Source organism: Lineus longissimus, chromosome 6 (genome assembly GCF_910592395.1).
Source record: "Lineus longissimus chromosome 6, tnLinLong1.2, whole genome shotgun sequence".
In the NCBI taxonomy this organism is placed as follows: Eukaryota; Metazoa; Nemertea; class Pilidiophora; order Heteronemertea; family Lineidae; genus Lineus; species Lineus longissimus.
In genome coordinates this window covers 9,402,694-9,417,804 of record NC_088313.1, presented here as the reverse complement: position 1 = coordinate 9,417,804, position 15,111 = coordinate 9,402,694, and the positions used below count along the sequence as shown (strand labels likewise).

At 40.9% G+C, this 15,111-nt stretch overlaps 1 protein-coding gene and 3 non-coding genes across 6 annotated transcripts; all 4 read left to right on the top strand.

The window, feature by feature from the left end:
• Positions 1-2,865: 2,865 nt before the first annotated feature.
• Positions 2,866-11,824, top strand: LOC135489123 (uncharacterized). 3 transcript variants are annotated; one of them, XM_064774311.1, is made up of 9 exons: positions 2,866-3,860; positions 6,845-6,991; positions 7,342-7,484; positions 7,998-8,082; positions 8,236-8,371; positions 8,805-9,028; positions 9,377-9,530; positions 9,944-10,071; positions 10,281-11,824. In XM_064774311.1, the coding sequence occupies exons 1-9, from the start codon at positions 3,711-3,713 to the stop codon at positions 10,596-10,598; spliced, it is 1,485 nt and encodes a 494-aa protein (XP_064630381.1). In that variant the 5' UTR covers positions 2,866-3,710; the 3' UTR covers positions 10,599-11,824. The 3 variants fall into 3 exon arrangements, with proteins under 3 accessions (XP_064630381.1, XP_064630382.1, XP_064630378.1); XM_064774312.1 differs by lacking the exon at positions 6,845-6,991; XM_064774308.1 differs by lacking the exons at positions 2,866-3,860; positions 7,342-7,484; positions 7,998-8,082; ... (3 more) ...; positions 9,944-10,071; positions 10,281-11,824 and adding an exon at positions 3,869-6,466 and having other exon boundaries at positions 6,845-6,908.
• Positions 11,825-13,434: 1,610 nt separating this feature from the next.
• Positions 13,435-13,553, top strand: LOC135490488 (5S ribosomal RNA). The gene has a single exon (XR_010447680.1). It is a non-coding gene; the product is annotated as a 5S ribosomal RNA (ribosomal RNA).
• A 425-nt stretch (positions 13,554-13,978) lies between these two features.
• On the top strand, positions 13,979-14,098 carry LOC135490525 (U5 spliceosomal RNA). The gene has a single exon (XR_010447717.1). It is a non-coding gene; the product is annotated as a U5 spliceosomal RNA (small nuclear RNA).
• An 862-nt stretch (positions 14,099-14,960) lies between these two features.
• LOC135490050 (5S ribosomal RNA) lies at positions 14,961-15,079 on the top strand. Its single transcript, XR_010447266.1, has one exon. It is a non-coding gene; the product is annotated as a 5S ribosomal RNA (ribosomal RNA).
• Positions 15,080-15,111: the final 32 nt, after the last annotated feature.

Sequence of the window (15,111 nt, the reverse complement as noted above, 5' to 3'; positions counted from 1 at the left end):
CCAGACGTTTCTCCTTTTTGAGATCCGACCGATGTACACTGCAAATACCAAGGGAGCCCAGTCCATCGACGTCCGAACATCAAGGTCCAACACCAAACTGGGGTGTACAGTCACGCTTTGCATCACAGCAACTGGCGGAAAATTAGATGCCCACGTTACGTTCCCAAGAAGAGGCTTTGTCCGTCAGCTGAATGCCTTACTGCAAGAAGACTTGCCTGCCAACGTCAAGGTGACCTCCTCTGCGACGGGATGGATGAAGGAGGAAACTGTTCTTCACTGGCTCGATGAAGTTTTCGAACCGCACGTCACTGAGCAGCAGCCCGACCAGTTTCTTCTCCTTGCAGACCGATACCGTGTCCATCAAACGGAAGGCTTTGGCATGAGAGTGACTGAGATGGCTGGCATTCTTCAATTCATTCCTGCGATAGGATAGGACTAAGAGACGTTGTGAACATTGTAAGCCAAGCCTAGAAGCTGTAGATCAGCAGGTTATCGTAAACGGATTTGAGGCTGCATTCCGCCCTGCACCCATCGACGCTGGGCCCCTGAATGCTTTGGACGAGGAGGAGGACGAACAGGAGCCAGGACTTGAATTGGTGGACATTGCTGAACACGAAATTGACATTGAGTGATTGACTAAGCCTAAGAACTTGAAATGTGTCCGTATCACGAGCGAATCCGTAAGGCCTAAACAAAAAAAATGCTGTGTTTCGGGTCGCACGACCGACCCTACCGAAAAGCCCCGACCCTAGATTTAAAAAAAAAATAAATAAAAAAATAATGGAATTTTAAGATTGTATTTTATACTGCCATAAAATAGTTATTGTGTAGTAGTATTTCATGCAATTATGGCAAATAATGCTAAACTGCTATATTTAAAGTATTTTATCTTAATCTCTTTCTCAAAAATTGGCGTTACGCATCATTTTAAGCCCAAATTAAGACTTACAGGTGAGCCCAAATTAGGGTAGAAAATTAGAAGGTGTATCCCAAAAGATGTAATTGAAAGGCCTGATTATAAGCAGGTAGGATATGCGTAGGCTTCGAAATTCACGACGGCAAATGCGTCGAGCAACAAACAGTACTTTTGAGTGTGAATTTCAATCATAAAGTATATTGAGGAAAAAAATAAAATAAAATAAAATAATCTTCCGACCGTCCTACCCTAAAATTTATTTTTGAGGTGACCCGAAACACAGCATTTTTTGTTTAAGCCTAAGCTATTAGGGAGGTTTCGCAAATTCGAAGTAGAAATTCGTAGTTCGTACTTCGTAGTCCGTCGAATTTGCGAAACCTCCCTATTGTCAGTGCTGTGATTAAATTCTGAATTAAAACGCATTGTGTTAGTGGTTATAATACATTGAGCGTTGAAATGAAAACGATTGTTTTTTTAATCTTCCTGTAAAATCAATACGGACAGAAGCATTGAACCGTATTTCCATACGGCTACATGTACATGTACATGGTGGTTTCGAAGATTTTCTCACAAGCATAAGAGTTTGGCAATTTGCTTTGGGCATTTTTTCTGAACCACCCCGTAGCCCAATACCACATGGACTGATTAGAAATGGATCCACCACACAATACAGGATAGTGTCTCGTGGATAGGTCACCATGATCAGTTTCAAGTCATCGTATTAAAATAAAAATTATCCGCCACTGTCAATCAACTTGCCACCACCAGCGACAACCGACAAATGCCAGCCAATCCACAAAGGCCCTGCTCAGTCCATTGTGTATTGGGGCCGGTTATGCCAAGAGTTAATGAACCTGTCGGACCGGGCTTAGAGAGAAGTAACTAGAGTATATGTCAGTTCTTTATAAAGCGCTCTGGTTCTACATGTCGTACACTTTCGTAGGAGTGTTACGATGTCAGGTGTCATTGTTTGTGTATCTCATACACACTCTAAAAAATTGGGGCTAAAAGTAGTTATTTCATTTACTATTTTGAGAAGTTAACGTCATATTACTACTTAAATAATTATCAGAGGTTCTGATTACTACTTTCGTAGTTGTTTAGTATGTACAATTTACTGTTTGGGTGTAGTTAATTGAATCGACCAATCAAAAGTGTCTATTTCTACAATTTACTGCTTTGGTAGTAAACGCCTCGACCAATCAAAGAGCCTCCTGTGCGCAGACGGTGATTTAGAAGCGCCGCCATCTTTTTTCCCGCTTCAAGTTCAAGACGTGCAACTTCAACCGAAAACAATCAGGATGGAAAATAATTTAAGAGCATGGGGGATGGAAGATCTCATTCCAGTTTTTGAAGGTAAGAATATCTGTAGCACCTGCAGAAAGCAATTTAAATATATATTCATCATTCAATAGTGAGAAAAATCAAGATTTCTTTGAGCCCCCTTGGCCCGTGTTCAAGTTGCGCAGCCGCCGCCGCCGCCGCATTGCAACAAACGGACGCCATAAAGTTGGTCCTTCAATAATCCGAAATCATCTGGTCTGGTTAAGGAATTATGGCTTCAAAACATATCGGGAAATGTTTTAGATGATATATGAAATCATTTTTCGCCAGTAACAAGGCAAATTGGAGAGCCAAAGTTAGGAATATGGTGACCTAAAAATAGTATACAAATTACAAAACTTCGGGCGGTAGCCGGCTGTCTTGCCGCATGAAAAATTGCCGATATGAATTTCATGAGGAGGCCCTATGATCGAAAAATAAATAGGCCTACACCTTGTAAATTATTCCAAAAATCATTTTTCTTGGAATATGCTTGCTGTTAAAGAACTGTGTGACTTCAGTAATGAGTTTGGTGGAAGATCGGCCGTGATAATTCAAATATCCCGCCAAAGAATGTCGTCATCAATAATTCAATTTTTCACCCATGGTGGCGCAGTGTCCATTCAGAACTGACAACATCCGGCATTTCCGGCCGTAGATTTTCAGCTGGCCTAATCGTGTCTAATAACTGCATGATTTGATAAACATACCATGCATACAGCCGAATAAGGGCGATATATTCGTCAAATTCTTGGCGTATTGTCGCCCTGTCATCACTGTGATCTTAGTCGACTTAAGATTGATATAGGCCTAGTCTAGTTACTCTAAAAGATGTGACTGATGATGGGCCCCGTGATGGGCCTGTCGTGTAATGTTTTGAGTGTTTCCAGTTTTGTCTCGAGAGTGTTCTCAGTTTTCTGGTTTCCCTCGGCCTTTTTTGTAGGCCTAGGCCTAGCTACTGATTAACAGTTAAGCTGAATATCATCATCATTATTATGATAATTATGTTTGGCTTGGAAACAGACAAAGATAGATTGACAAGTTTTTCTGTGGTCTATCTACATGGTCATCATGATCTATCGAATGTTTGTTGTTGACCGTTGTTGTTCCCCATCATCATGCCCATATATTTCAGTGTTTCCACACAATACAGTTGTCTATTGTGTGGAAACACTGAAATATTGGGAACAACAACAAACATTCGACAGGTCGAGATGTTCAGCGCAGGTATAGTATGTGTGTGTACTTTATTTGTGGCTTGGACATGTTGGACCGCTTTTTCACCCCGTCAGGCCCGTGAAATCAACTGCAACCTCTCCGAGCATCTCCCGCCTCACCGAGTCATGGCCAACAACCTCTCCGAGCAAATCCAGCCACCAACCGAAGACCTCCTCACAACAAGGCCCTCGTATTGACTGTTAAATGCGGTTAAATGTTTATTTCTGTTCTGTAAATTAACAAGTTATAAAGTATGCTTAAAATATCTCTCATTTCATGCATTTCAGAACAAGGTATTGATGAAGAAGTTGCAGTTTTGTTGGACGACTCAACCCTGAGGGAGCTAGTGCCGAGGATAGGAATTCGTTTGAAACTAAAACAACTAATCTCATTACATTTACAGGTAAGCCTGTAGACTGTTTATACTTGTACTATAACTTCTAAGCGGATCATGGAAACCAGTAGCAGCAGTCATCGTTTTACCTGTTTTGTTTGTTCCAATTTTTGTCAAGGACTACAACATCTTTTTTATCATTTGCGGACAAACCATGCAATAGTATATTCGAGTGATTATTTTGTCTGTGCTGAAGATGGGTGTCAGCGGACTTTCAGTACCCCTTGGCCTTATAAAAGACATCTACTTAAGCATGTTCTTTCACTTGACTCTGCAAGCCATGATGTTGGTGAATGCCCAATGGACGTTTCCCCCCTAGACAATACCGTTGATGATGAAGTGTCAGATGGAGATGATCCAGGAGAAAGCATTAATTATGAGCAAAACACACCCCAGCCTCAGAGTAGAAGTGAATCTGTTACTGTTGACCTTCATGCCATTGCCGCCAATTTTGTTAGTAAAATGAAAGCCAAATCAAATGTCCCATTATCCTCATTACAAAATATTATTGAATGTACCTCAGAAATGTTCAGTGAGATCGTTGGAATGCTAGAGAATGAAACGCTGCGTGTGATGGAGGAGACTGGTGTAGAATTAGAATGTGAAAAAGTTCAACATTTGAAGAAGATTTTCAAAGACTCCAGTTCTCCATTCGCGGGCTTTGAAAGTCAATATAGGCAGGAAAAGTATTTCACAGATAAAGGTACGTACATTCCCCCTGTATCCATTCCACTTGGTGTAGCCTTCAATCCAAAGCGTGATGCAGCTACTGGAGGTGTTCGACAGACCCAGACACACGACAGTTTCCAGTATATACCAGTCAAAGGTGTTTTACGTGCTGTCCTTAACCAAGATGGTGTGCTTGATGGGATAGAGCAGTACAGGTCCGCAACAGCTACGTGTGATGACCTGAAGGACTTCAAGGACGGGGAGTTTTACCAATCTCATCAGTGCCTCAGCAATCATGACTGCGTGAACATTCTTCTCTACTTTGACGAGCTCGAGACAACAAATCCGTTACGAGGAAATGGTACCCATAAATTAGGAATGTTTTACTTCACCATAAAGGATATCCACCCTGTTTACCAATCATGTTTAGATAATATATTTTTGTTGGCTGTTGCCCGATCTGAGGACATAAAACACTATGGGATAGATGCTATTGTTGGCCATATTCTTCCAGATTTGAAGAGCCTCGAGTTGGAAGGACTCACTGTTCAGAATGGTGATGACACGACATCAACGCTGAAAGTTAGCATTGCCCTTGGACAGACAACTGGTGACAATCTTGGACTCCATACACTTTTCGGTTTTGCTGAAAGTTTCACAGCAAACTTTCCATGCCGTTATTGCAGCATGCATAGAGATGCCGCCCATACTGCCACCAGGGAAGAGAGTGAATTGCGCCGCACACGGGCCACATATGATGAAGATGTCACAACCAACAATGTTTCCGAGACGGGGATAAAGAGAAGATGCCCTCTTAATGATCTCAGCAGTTTCCATGTTATTGACAACCATGTGTTCGATATCATGCACGATTTATTGGAAGGAGTCTGTTTGATTGAGATAAAATTAGCTCTAAAATCTTGGATTGACCAAGGCCGCCTCACTCTCGATACAATCAACAATAGATTGACTAGTTTTGACTACGGATTTTGTGAGGATAAGAACAAGCCAAATATCATCACAGATAATTCACTAAACAAAACCATGCATGCCACTGGACAAAAGGCTGCGCAAACCGCCTTCCTCATCAGACACCTCCCCATTCTGGTCGGGGACATAATTCCAGAGAATGATGAACATCTTGAACTGATTCTCCGTCTTCTCCGCTGCATGGATATCATCTTTTCTCCTCAAATTGCTAAAGGAGAAACCGACTTGCTTGGTCAGCTTATTCAAGATCACCATGAGCATTATTTGTCAATCTTCCCTGATAAGCATCTCCTTCCCAAGCATCATCATATGCTACACTATCCATCGGCTATAGAAGCAATAGGACCCTTGATCAGATTCTCCTGTCTTAGATTCGAAGCAAAGCACAATTACTTCAAACAGATATCCCACATATGCTGTAATTACAAGAACATCTGCAAAACCATGGCCCTACGTAATCAGTTGACGTTGTCTGACCTTTGCTTCAAAGGAAACCTGTTTGCACAGAAGCCTGTCAAAACTGGGAAGGGATCTTTGCAGAAGGTATCCAACTTCAGACCCAATGCTGATGTTATTACTGATGAAACTGGTGCACTGATTGATGAGGAACTGTTTGTTTCAAGCTCTGCAGAATTCAATGGTATTGAATATCGCCCTGGTATGATGGTAGCCATTGATGTTGATTCAGATTGTGGCAATGTAGTGTTTGGCAAGATCAAAAATGTTTTCATTAAAGACCATTGCCTGGTTTACCTCTTTGTGCATGAGTGGGAGACCCTGTGGTTCGATGACCACTTACATGCGTATGCACTTAAAGAGCATACAGAGAGCCTGACTGTCGGAAAATACAGATGCGTGACAACTTTTGATCTAGTGGACTACCATACCTTCCATGCTCTTAAATCTTTCAAGGACGACACGTATCAGTATGTAGTGCCTAGACATAGATAAACTTGGTATGTTCAACAGGTCAAGTATACGTACATTCAACACTGCACTTCATTTCTGCTATGAAGTTTCGATACACTACTTATGAATTTAGAAATTAAAATTGTATTTTGTAATTATCGAAATGAAAATTATGCTTCCAGTTTTTAAGCAGAATTTCTGGAAAGGATGGTAGATCAATGCCCATTATGGGAACTTGTTAATTTGTGATCGGAAAAAATATAATGCAGCCTAGCATATTGCATAATTTTAGACCCTGATAGTTTCTTTAACCCGTAAGTTTATAGTACAAGTACAATACATGCGTACATTTGAAGTAGTGGCAATACCCAAACTCGAAATAGAGTACCTATAATTAACTTGACATTTGCTCTTTTTCCTTTTAGGATGCTACATGCATTAGTAGTGCACCTGAGCCCGTGGCCACACAAATACAATCACTAGAACGCCCCTCAAACTTGGACCTAGAACCAGAACCCGAATCTGGACATGCTGATACCCATACTCAAAGAATTGGTAACAATGAACAAGAAGTAAGATAAGACCTTTTCTTTTCTGACATTGTTTCACTAATGGCACCAGCGGGGCTGAATAACTGTAACTGTAAATTAAATGACATTTTATAAGGTTGTAAAATCAGAATGGTAGTCATTGTCTTTTAATGACATCATTCATGGCATCAAAAGATTGAAATCATGTCTAAAATCCAAATGACAATTGACATTTGGTTGCCAAAATCCTTTTCGCCGTAACTGTCAGACTCTGACTTTTAGTCATTTGTCATTTGTGGAAGTCACTACAATGTATGTTGTAACACAACACAGGATCAATGATATTACCAGAACTCAAAGTCAAAAGATAATTTCATTCAATTCATTTCTAGGGCTTAAAGAACTATTTGAGGTCCACCTCAGATGGAAGAGGATTATACGACAAATTGCATGACCTTGGATTCGCCCCTCGTGGCATGAGAGCCAAACTGGTCAGATTTGCTGTGGGTTACCTTTTCGAGAAAAGTGGAAGATAGTAAGTGGCAAATGCTTTCTCTTCAATAAGTGTGTTAGTGTAAATGGGATTTAAAAGTTCACACGTCTTTCAGGGCTTCCAAAGAATCTTTTTGGTGGGGACCAAGGGCAGCTTTGCTCTTAGGGTCTTTTTCACGTACATATACAATATACATGAAATTTGGGGTCCCAATTTTTCCTTGCACAACCTTACCAGATACAGTTAACAGTAGAACCTCTCTATGAAGGACACCTTCAGGACTGACAAGTGCTGTCCGTAATAGAGAGGTGTCATGATTAGATAGGTCAAACTGAATGGAAACAACCAATTTGGGACCAAGACTAGTGTCCTTAATAGAGAGTTTGTCCTTAATAGAGAGGTGTCCGCTAAGGGAGGTTCCACTGTACATGTACTAATTATAGGAGATTGAATTTTTGTGGAATAATTTCAAGTGATGAAAGTAGCCCAAGGAGAATTTTCTGACTGACTTTTTAAAGTATGAATTGAGTAAGTAGTAGTATTTTCATATTTCAGTCCAAAAAGTGATGAGAAAAACCTTCTTGCAATGGAAATGATAGAAGTATTTCCATTCTTGAAAAGTCCAAGAGGAAGTGGATGCGTGAGTGTTTCTGTTATTTCACAATCATGCTTTGATCTTCCTTGCATTGAATGGTGACACATCGTTAAAGTCGACTGAAGTTGAACATGGCCAGCATACACTCCTGTGCTTCAGCATTGCAACATTTGTTAAACACTTCAATCCATTTTCCAGCAAGCCTTCTATCAGCGGGCAAGAGATACGAAACCAGCCAAAGGTTTTATTCACGACAGAATAAACAATATCCGTAAGCAGGAGGCAAAGACCAAGGGAAAGAAAACAAAAACGACAATCATCACTGAAGATGAAGGTAAATAATTGTTCTGTATTCTCACTCTAATCTAAAGCCAAAGAAAAAAAATATTGGTGATCGTCCCCACTGAACTCTCCAAAACTGCCCTAATCTGATGATTTTTTAAATGGCACATAAGAAAGGCAATGTCGGACTTTCAGCAGTTTTGTCCATACCTTTGGCCTGCTTGTAATGATTTGAAACAAATGAGAGTGATACTCACCTGTTCTAATTCCTTTGGTTCAAAATTAAGCAACAACAAAACATAATTTGTGTTGTATGTTGACCTTGGATCTTCAGTACATGTCATCTACCATGCTTACATGTACTGCTGTGTGAACTGTTCATAATCTGTCCGCAAAAGAAACCCCCACCCTATCATATCGTAAAGTTTGTGAAATCATGGAGGTACCTCCAACAACGCATCGTGTAATGTTGTTGTTTTTTACAGGCATGACACTGACAGCCACTATAAATGAGCTGGAGGATGATGCATCACCGAAAGAAGTGGAGCAGATGACTGCATGGCTACGGCACAACATTGCTCCCAAGGAACGAGTGAGAGAATGTATGAAGAAGACCGCGATCAGCCGGTACCGAGAGCTGTCGACCAACCTAGAGTTGACGATAAAATCCATTCTAGAATCTAATCCCAGGTTGTTGGATCCTGGTATGGTAAGTACCTTATTGGATTGAGTACTTCAAGGCCAGCTACAATGCTGTTAACGATTTTCTCAAAGTATCCACACTGTTGATTTGACACAGTTTGGGGTCAGCATGGTCTACAGTCACAGTGTACGGATTGCAGAGAAAGAAGATTGATTATTCATCACATTAGATACATGTATGTATTTTTTAGATGTGTAATTCTATTCTTTTGTCTTAGAAATGTTGTCAATTGTGATTCCTTATAAATGTATACCAGTTTGCAGTAATGTAATACTGCGTGGTATTCATGAGACTTTTAAAACTCATTCAAAACTCATTTTCGTGTCAGTTGTTGATTTATTTCATCTTTTTCAGATTGAACAGGATTATGATTGTCTATTTAAAAATGGTGACAAATTAACCAAACTTTGGGATGGCTTTTTTGGTAAACACATCATTGAATATGCTTCAGCTGGTAAGAGGGGCAATTGGCGTGAGAAGTTAGGTGTCAAAGACGTCCTGAATGAAGGTAATTTTTTAATGTTTTTCAAAGTAAATGCTATCAATCATATTCATACATGTAGTACCAACAGATTGTTGGCATTCATTCTAATGAAGTGAGCGTTGTTCTGCATTACTGCAGTATTTACTGGCCATAGGAGGGAGTCCAACAGGTTATATACTGTGTCGACTCTATTAAGCCGGTTTTGATCGGTAGGCCTATTACACGTAATGTAGGCTTTTTCAACAGGCACTCGTAAACCGGCTTAATAGCGTCTCCACAGTATTTACCCTATCTTGACACTTGCTGCCGAATGCTGGCAGTCACAGGAATTGAACCCAAGACATTGGGATTACAAGTCCAATGCCTGACACAAGACCACTCCTGGTCCATTATGAAGGACAACTTATTTTATTACTTATCTCATCTTTTATTTGTAGATGAAGAAAGTGTGGTGGCCCTCCAACTGTTGCCACACATACTGCCACCAAAGCCCATCAAGTCCTCCAATGTTGTACACAGACCATCCAACTTGGAAGCAGCCAATGCTTTTATCAGGTTCAAACAGGTAAATATCTGGAGGCATACATGCCTTGTGCCTGCTACATGTATGCTGTAGGGCTACAAAGAAAACTGGACTCGGAAGTAAATGAACCTGGCATTGTGTGTAATTCACTCAGGAGTCCTATTTACTACTAATCATCATTTCATTTATCTAAGTTCTGATCAATTCACAGGATTATTTCTGATTGTTTATATCTTTAATTGGACTTGCAGGCAACAACAAACATACCAGCCTTCCTCGACACTGTAGAGGGATCTGTCCAACCGTTCATACTAGCTCTGGGGGATCGCCATAATCCGTCTCAATCATTCGTAGTAGTTGAGCGCAATGCAGTGGAGCAGCCATCTCTGTTGAAAGCAGTTGACTGCTGCTTCAAGCTTTTCTTTGTTCTGGACATCGCATATCCAGCAAGCTGTCACATTGTTTGGGAGTTTCTGCAGGATTTGGTTAACCAACTGCCAGTCAGAAAGGGGCAAACAGCCATCAGCAAGAATGTGATGAGTTTAAGGAATTACTTCAATGTTGACTAGTGAATGTGTTGTAATGGCATAATTAACCCAGACTTCTATGTGGGCCAAATGCCAAGCTTAGAAATGTGCAAAATCAGCGATAAATTTAAATAGGGGTTCAGCTGTGGTGTTGCCTTCCTGTGTGGATTGCATTGCCAATGTCCTTGTTGTGGTTTGATGATGGCACCATTGCATAACTTGTCCAAATACCCATTTGTGAGGGGCTTTCAAGTGGGTGTACCCATGTACATGTACTTAATCTGTACTCTCGATCAGCATGTATTCATTGTCGGTTAACCCTTTTCCTGCAAGTGATTTACAACAACCCTATCACAGGTGTTCATTTGAAAGCTCATTCTTGAAGCACATTTGGAATTTTGCTAGGTCCTATTATATTACTGGTAACAAACATGTTATAAAAAATATTTGGCTTTGGGCCCAGAGTGTTACTTTTTGGTACTTTGGCAGTTTTCCATCACAACATGCAATTTCTTTGAGGAAATGTTAGTGGTTGCTTGGGATATGCAGTATCTCAAATCAGCTGTTTCTTATGTGCAATGTGTACTGCCTTGGAATGTATACTGGTATGGCTCTGACTTTGGCTATTATAGGAATCCTGTTGTTACGAGTTGTCTTATGATTACCTTGTGATGGCATTAATGCTAAGGACTGTACACACAATCGTTTTGTTTCAATTTGAATTTGAATTTGCTTTTGCACTACCGGTACATGCAAAAAAAATTCATAAGTGATGACATTCAGAGGCATTTAGGTCCTGATTTCGAAGTTGGTTTTGAGGTTTATTTTAGTTTTATACGTTTTCAGCAATCCTGAAAATGCATAATTTCTGTAAACAAGGTTGGTTACCCCTGAAATTATTAAGTCTTATGCTTGGGTGAACCTTGTTGTTGCCTTAAAGTGCCCCGTTGATGCAAAAAATGCTATAAAACTTCCCAAGATGAACGCTAACACCAACTTTGAAAACATTCATTTTACCTATATTTACCAAGGCAGATATGGAAAGAACAGTTAATTCGCTTTGTTTAGTACAAGGTGGTTTTTGTGATATAAATCTTTTTAAAAATTATTTGAATTGTTATACCATGAAGCAAATACTTGAAACTGACAGGTAGCCAATGAATTTCTAGAGAGCATGGAGCGCAACTTGTTTATACTTATGTATACATTGTTATCAATTGCTTTTATTACAGTGATATGGGGGGGGGGGGGGGGGGGGGCCTGTTATACACTATGATTCAAAAATATGTGATAGTACAATGTAGTTGATGTTTGTTATTAAATAAAGTTTTAATTGTTAGAATCAAAAAATAATTTCCTTTTCCTTCCTGCTCTGGATAGACTACAGATTAAGCTGGATGTCTTGTGGCGTCTCCGTCTGGGTTCAGACAAGATGGAAGTGACTCAAGACACTGGACTGGGGTCCAAGTCCATGATCGTTGTGACTGCTGGATACGAAAATGCAGCAAGATCATAATGCCCCAAAATACGGCCCATGTTAGATAATTACCACCAAGGAATAGTAATGGTGACCACTACTCTCAGAAATAGTAAAAATTTAACCATTTATGTGGTTCAACCAAAACCACCAGGAATAGTTAACTATTCACAAATAACCATCAAAAGAGTAAAATAATTACTATTTAATTGTAGAAAAAGTTACCATTTATATGGTTAAATATCTTAACTACTTTGAAGTAGTAAAAATTACTACTTCTATGTGGGTGCAATATTAATCCATTAAATAGTAACTTTTTTACTATTAATAATAAAATAGTTCTTAGAGTGCACGTATGCGAAATGCCTGGACAAAGTCATCGACGAGTCCAGTGGAATACCTGGTAGGTCGCATTGTGTAGTGTTTTTATTCCCCAGTCTAATCCAGAAACGTTTCTGCAGAAACCAAATGTGCACGTCATAATAAGCTCATTGCACTCAGGAATGTGACCAGATCATGTTTACTGAAAGATAGTGGTATTGCTCGATTCTAGATTATCCTTATGTTAGGCCTCATCAATGCTCTATCACGGTGTCAACTGAAGCCGGTCAACTTTGACACAAGCCTGACACACGCGCACACACGCGAGCAACCAAGACGATCGGCACCAACCGCGCACCAAGCACAATTGTCTCAGACCTCGCATTTCAGGTGTATGGTCTCTCGAACAATCGGGAAGGGAGGAGAGCAAATGTCACAATAATTCCACCAGGTCTGACAAGGACAATCAAGTCGCATAGGTGGCACTACACAGTGGGGACGGGGTCCGTTTTGTCCCCCCCCCCCCAGAGAAATTTAGTTCTTAAGACGCAGGGCGTTTCCATGTTCATATATGGGTCCAACCGGTTCCAAATACTATTTACTTTGACGCCCTGATCTTAGTTCCCATGTGTAGGGGGATCTTTGGCGATTTTATGAGCTTAGAATCTGTGCCATGTGAAGCGCGTCTCAATCCCCAGTTTGGCCTCAATACGTAACATACCTTCCATCTGCCACGCGAGATTGGGCGTAGTTGTGCGAGTGTCAACTATGCTCGTCACAATTCTAGGCCATATAGCGAAAAACTTATTTCACTGAGTTCAGCCATGACTCCGGTGTTCACAGTTAGCTTGAGATGTTTAGTTGCAAAGCAAATACACAGATGTCACTACTGACCATGATCCAGAATGTCGGTTGGCTTGAAAACTGCACGATTCCGAGACTCCCAATTGGTAACCAGTGCTACAGAAGGCCCACTACTGTTAAAACGGTTTGATAGTATACTGTCACAGGTATACTGTCGAAAATATACTTACCTCACTGGCCTACTGTTATAAGTAGCCCAACAAGTCTGACTCTCATGTCTACGACCATATCACGTTGAAAACACCGGTTCTCGTCCGATCACCGAAGTTAAGCAACGTCGAGCGTGGTTAGTACGTGGATGGGTGACCGCCTCGGAATACCACGTGTTGTAGACTTTTGGGTTTTTTCGTAATTTTTGTCATTATTCTTCCAGTATCACTACACGGCGGGACGGCTATAGAACTGGCCAAAGGTCAAAGGTCAAAGTAAGATAACGTTAGCGTGTTCTTTTTTTCATATTTCGCCGTCTGACTTTTACTCGAGACTCCGTAATTGGCATGGCCTACACGGATGCGAGCCGAACATGAGGCGATAACTGACAACGAGCTGAATAATATGCTGATCAGATCATTAAAAATTTAAAGACGTAACATCATAACATTTTTGGCAATAGTGTCAATTGTTGGTCATTAATTGTTTTCTGCTTGCAACATCTTTGTTTTGTCTACAGACTCAAGAACGACTAGGCATCCAATTATATCCAAAACCAAACACATGGTGAAGAACTCGGCAAACTCTATCCAACTCGGGCGAGACAACGTCACTCTGGTTTCTCTTCAATCCCACGCATAAATCTTTCGCCTTTTACTAAAGATTTCCGTGGAGAGGAACACTCTAATGAGTCTATAGACATTTTTTATAGCCCTGCCAACGGCAGGGTAGTTAATACCAAAGAAAGACCGATCCACCCAATCTCATACTTGAAAGTGATACACTAGTAATAGCCCCCACCCCCTGACACACGCGCACACACGCGAGCAACCAAGACGATCGGCACCAACCGCGCACCAAGCACAATTGTCTCAGACCTCGCATTTCAGGTGTATGGTCTCTCGAACAATAGTCTCTAGGGAAGAGCGGGGAACAAATGTCACAATAATTCCACCAGGTCTGACAAGGACAATCAAGTCGCATAGGTGGCACTACACAGTGGGGACGGGGTCCGTTTTGTCCCCCCAGAGAAATTTAGTTCTTAAGACGCAGGGCGTTTCCATGTTCATATATGGGTCCTACCGGTTCCAAATACTATTTACTTTGACGCCCTGATCTTAGTTCCCATGTGTAGGGGGATCTTTGGCGATTTTATGAGCTTAGAATCTGTGCCATGTGAAGCGCGTCTCAATCCCCAGTTTGGCCTCAATATGTAACATACCTTCCATCTGCCACGCGAGATTGGGCGTAGTTGTGCGAGTGTCAACTGTGATCGTCACAATTCTAGGCCATATAGCGAAAAACTTATTTCACCGAGTTCAGCCATGACTCCGGTGTAAATTAAACGTTCACAGTTAGCTCGAGATGTTTAGTTGCAAAGCAAATACACAGATGTCACTACTGACCATGATCCAGAATGTCGGTTGGCTTGAAAACTGCACGATTCCGAGACTCCCAATTGGTAACCAGTGCTACAGAAGGCCCACTACTGTTAAAACGGTTTGATAGTATACTGTCACAGGTATACTGTCGAAAATATACTTACCTCACTGGCCTACTGTTATAAGTAGCCCAACAAGTCTGACTCTCATGTCTACGACCATATCACGTTGAAAACACCGGTTCTCGTCCGATCACCGAAGTTAAGCAACGTCGAGCGTGGTTAGTACGTGGATGGGTGACCGCCTCGGAATACCACGTGTGGTAGACTTTTGGTTTTTTTCGTAATTTTTGTCATTATTC